Source organism: Meleagris gallopavo, chromosome 9 (assembly GCF_000146605.3).
Source record: "Meleagris gallopavo isolate NT-WF06-2002-E0010 breed Aviagen turkey brand Nicholas breeding stock chromosome 9, Turkey_5.1, whole genome shotgun sequence".
In the NCBI taxonomy this organism is placed as follows: Eukaryota; Metazoa; Chordata; class Aves; order Galliformes; family Phasianidae; genus Meleagris; species Meleagris gallopavo.
In genome coordinates, this window is record NC_015019.2 from 18,332,317 (window position 1) to 18,337,059 (window position 4,743).

General features: G+C 50.0%; 1 protein-coding gene across 1 annotated transcript in view; it reads left to right on the forward strand.

Moving 5' to 3' along the window:
- Positions 1–69: 69 nt before the first annotated feature.
- RADX (RPA1 related single stranded DNA binding protein, X-linked) overlaps positions 70–4,743 on the forward strand; it is a 26,492-nt gene continuing 21,818 nt past the window's right edge. Inside the window, 1 exon segment of the mRNA XM_031554741.1 lies at positions 70–151. Within this exon segment, the coding sequence (XP_031410601.1) occupies positions 70–151 (82 nt within the window).

Sequence of the window (4,743 nt, forward strand, 5' to 3'; positions counted from 1 at the left end):
AGCGCGGCGGGGGGTTCTGCGGGGGGCGGCGGGTCCCGCTCGGGTGCCGCCGCAGCTGAATTAAGGCGGATGAACGAGGGCCGAACGGGGCGGGCGGCGCCCGAGCTGCACGGTGCGGATGGGGAGGAGCGGTGCCGCCGGCCGCCGTTCGGTGAGGCTGCGGCGTGCAGAGCCGGCTGTGCACGGAGCCGCCGTGTGCGGCCCGTGGGATGGGTTGGGGCCCTCGCAGAGGTTTCTTTCTCGTGTTTCGTCCCCTGCTCGCACGCTAACTGCTTCCGGAGACAGGTAGGGTATGGGGCTGGTTTGATTTTCCATAAGTAACTTTCATCAGCAAAACGTTACTTACACCGGGATGAGCAAAAGCTCCATTAAAGGCTGTCGCCTTTTTGCAGAGATGCAGAGCCTCTCATCTGCCTCCTGCTTGACAGCAGTGCGCTTTTGTTGCTTTTTTTTTCTTCCCGTCTCCGGGCTGTCCATTTGTCAAATGAAGAATGAGTTCTGGCTGCATTCCAAACTAGTGCTTCCTGACAGCAGTTCTCGGCTGAAGGTTTCTGTCTGCTGGTGGCAGCAGGACGGCTGTGGGGCTGGGATGAGCTTTCTCTGGCTGCCGTACCCTGTGCTGTGGGGTGGGCATGTAGCACCTCCCAGCTGTGCCCGTGTGCTGCCCAGTGCCAGTGCTTTGGGCAGCCCCATCCTCACACCACGGTGAAGATGAATAGTGGGTCTTAAAGCTTAGGCTGTTCAATAGTGTACTTGCAGCTGAGCCCTTTGTGAGAGGTGAGTTTCCTTGATGAGGGAATGGTGGCTGCCTTTGGAGGCTCATTTTTGCAGTCTTAATGAGCTGTATGACTGTGCTCCACTTTAAGATTTTAAAACCCGGAGTCTGGGCTCTTGTCTCAGAAGCAGAGCTTCCTGGTGTAATCACATTATCTGCTGACAAATGGATGGAGCTGTTGGAGAAGGTGCATGTAGATGCTCATAGGGCTGGAGCACCTCTCCTGTGAAGACAGGCTGAAGGAGCTGGGCTTGTTCCACCTGGAGAAGAGAAGGCTGCAGGGTGACTTCACTGCAGCCTTTCAGTACTTGAGGGGAACTTGTTGATGGGAGGGGAACTGATATTTTACACAGGTGGATAGTGATAGGACAAAGGAGAATGGGTTTAAACTAAAAGAGAGGAAATCTAGGTTAGATGTTAGGCAGAAATTCTTTACTTGGACAGCGATGAGGGACCGCTGCCCAGAGCTGTGGGTGCCCACTGCTGGAGGTGCCCAAGGCCGGGCTGGGTGGGCCCTGGGACAGGGAGCACATGGCAGGGCTTGGGGCTGGGGGGCTTTAAGATCTCTTTCAACCCAAGCCATTCTATGAAATGCTGTCAGGATTCGGCTCTCGTTGCTGACAGCAGCATTGCTGCTTGCTGTGTGCCTGCATGACCCAGCAGCTCCGAGGAGCTGCTTGCACTGCTGACTGGGGCAGATCACCAGTGAAGCTGTTTGTGAGGGGAAAGTCTCTGCCTCTGCTCTCTCCGCCATCCTGGCTGCTGGGAAACCTATGGCATCTTAATCTTGCTGGCAGCTGCTCCTTGAGACGAGCCATCTGCTTGCCGCAGGGCTGCTCCAAGCGCAGCGCTCCCTCCCTGCCCGTGCTGCCTGCAGCTCTGCTGAGGGGCAGATGCTGGAGGTGCTGGCTGTCCTGATCGTTCCTCATGGAAGGTTTCAGGCCCCAAGGCATGCTGAAACTTCTCAGCCAAATTGATGTCAAACAGGACGGTGGCTTTCTGGAGAAGACAGCTTCTGTCCTCTGCAGGGTCAGCCTGGGCTTCTGGAGCAGCTCCTTCTTGAAGACTCGAGTGCCTGTGCTGCTCCGTAGCGACCTTGTCATCCTGCACTGGGAGAGTTCGTGGCTTACAGTCAACAGACTGACGAATCTTTATTGCTTATATCAGTGCTCTGTGTGGAAGCTTTCAGGCGTGCCAACTTGTTAAAAATAAGTAAATAAATAAAATCCTACCAATAAAAAACAGCAGAAAGCAATAAATAGCCAGATCAGATGTGATTAACTCTTGCTTGAGAGTCTCCAGCACATAGAATATCAAGGATTTAACGGAGTCCAAAGTAATATTTACTTTATACTTTTATAAGCACAGCACCTTATCAATTAGCAAACTTGAGCTTTAATTGTGTTCACTTTAAGAAGATGGTACCTCTCTGTGGCAGGCTGAGCAGGGTTTCAAAGTACAGCTCTGTGCTTATAATTGCACCTCTCTGCAATCTGTATTGACCTTCTGAAAAAGACATTTGGTTGGAGGAAAACAGCAGCATGAGGGGGAGAAAAGTGCACAGTAAGAGTTGGTTTGTTTTAAAGGTGGACCTCGACTTAAGACAGAAGCAGACTGTTAGGTGGCTGTGGTGTCAGGGTGCGTTAGATTCTTGGTGGTGTGTCCTGCGTTTGGTAAGGGAGGATTCTCTGCTGGTCAAGAAATTGTTGCAGTAATTTTGTTTGGCTTTTCTTGATGTGTAACTGGGCTTGAGCAGCACATCACACGATCTGCTGAGGGCTTCTTCGAGGAGGAGGCAGCTAAATAGTTCTGGCTATAGCCCTAACAGTGCATCTTGGGCTGACGGGATCTGGTTCAAGTCTATAAACTGCATCCATTGGTGAAAAGGGGAAGGAAAGGTTAAATACATAGCACTGTCACTTAACTTGTTCTGCAGGAATTCCACAAAGGTTAAGGCCAGCAATCAGATGTCTAGAGGAAATGGCATATGGCAAAGAAGTGTGCTTGTGCTCTGCTGGGACTTTGTATGATATTTAGAAACAAGCTGTAACTTTGTTATGAGAGGCAGATGTGACCTGTAAAACTGGTCCTGCTAAAGCAGAGGATTGAGGCGGGATGGCAGGCCCAGGCTATGCTGAGGCTTTGTGAATGTTGTATAAACAAAAGTTCAGCTCTGCTTTGCAGTGAGCAGGGCTTGCATGGAGCACATCCAGGGCAGTGTTTGCAGCCTGCAGTGCCTGGAGTTCGCTGGTGTGGACCTGAGTAGGTGTTTGGGTGCATGTACTGCAACTTCATGGCTCCCTCATTTAAAGTTAAGGTTGTAGTTGTAGGGGTGTTCAGACAGCTGGATGTGGTTCAGGGTCTGTGGGGGTGCAGGAGTTGGGGCTGACCACAGTTGAGAGGTCTGTGAGCACCCAGGGCAGGAACTGAGGAGCAGATTGGTGCCTGCTGCTGGTGTCACCAACTGATCTAGTTTAGGTCCCTCTGTGCCATAGAAGAATATGCAGGATAGGGACCAACCCTTAAATAGCCTGGAATAGTTCTGTTAAGTGCTCCTGTTCTTTGGCTTTACTGGGCTGCTGAAATGTGAAAGGATGAATTAAAATCCAAAGTGACAGCTGTGGCAGCAGAGGCTTCATTGTGTGGGGTTGTGCCCTAAAACAATGACAGTGCTTGTTTGCCTCCGGTCCCAAACATGCCACTGAGCAAACAGTGGTCGGGCTCAGTGCTTTCCTGATCATATCGAATGTGCCCTGTCTTCCGCCTGCAGACAGGTGCCTCCTGGCTTACATTGTGCTGACTTGTGTTATTTCATCGTTAGCTGCCTCAAACTCTCTCATTTCCAGTGAGATCTGGGCTGCCACCGGATTGTTAAAAGCAGAGGCTGATAGTGGCAGGCTTGATCTCATGGGAAGAAGGAGAGCGGTGCATTTTCGAAATCAGTAGTGCTGAATGCTGTTGAAAATATTTGCTGAAGAACTCTCCATAGGGAATGTTGACCTCTGTTATTGTAGAGGGCTTCAGGTACCGTTAGACAGATGGAAAGGGAATACTTCAATCTTGCCGGTGTCAGTGACCAAAAACCATGCGTCAGATCTCTGGGGCAGCCCTCTTCACACTGTGGTGCACTTACCAAGTGTGCTGTCTTGGCTGCTGGGCTCAAGGATGATTTCATTTTCCAAGATTTAGAGCCTGGCAGCATTTGCACAAGTCCTAAAGACTCAGAAAGAATGTGAGGGGGGGTAATGTTGGTGGTTACTGAATTCATTTGGCAAATAATCACTCTTAACACTGTTTAACCAAATAGAATTCAGGTTGGTTTCCACCTCTAGGACCCACTGGGAGCCTATGGAAATTTGAGTTATTTAAAACAATGTTTAGTCTTAATGTGCTCCAGCCTGTTTGGTAGCAGTTTCCCGTGCTTCTATCTGTAGAAATCTTCCTTGTCCACAGTAATGGCTGTGTGTGTCTGGTTTGGGGACCAACCTCACCCAGACAGTCTCCCGGGGCCAGTGGGTGGCTGTTCCTGGGCAGGATTAATAAATGTAGTGTTGGTGAGGGCTGTAAGCTGCTCATGCTTGTGTTTCCAGGCCAAGACTGGGCTGTTAGCGCAAGCTTCCCAAACAGGCTTTTGCTTGATGCAACCATCTGTTAGCAGGAGTTTCTTTGTTCCTCTCTTCTGCCCTCACCATGCTCAGGATCTCGGAAGGCTCTTGCTTGTCTTCACATTTCCGTGTTGCTGCTGTGCATTTACTTATTTCCCTTTTTATAGCCCTTGCTGTTGCTGCCTATTAATGCCAATTTTTTGCAACCTTCTCAAGTGTCTTGCTGTTGCATATTTACCTCTGTAGTTTGTATGAGGAGGAGGAAGAGATAAGGCATAGTGCCAGCTGCAAAGTAAAGCAAGCTGGAAGTGGATTTCATTTGATTTAGATCATAGTGTGTTCAAGAAGACAGCTTAATTAAAA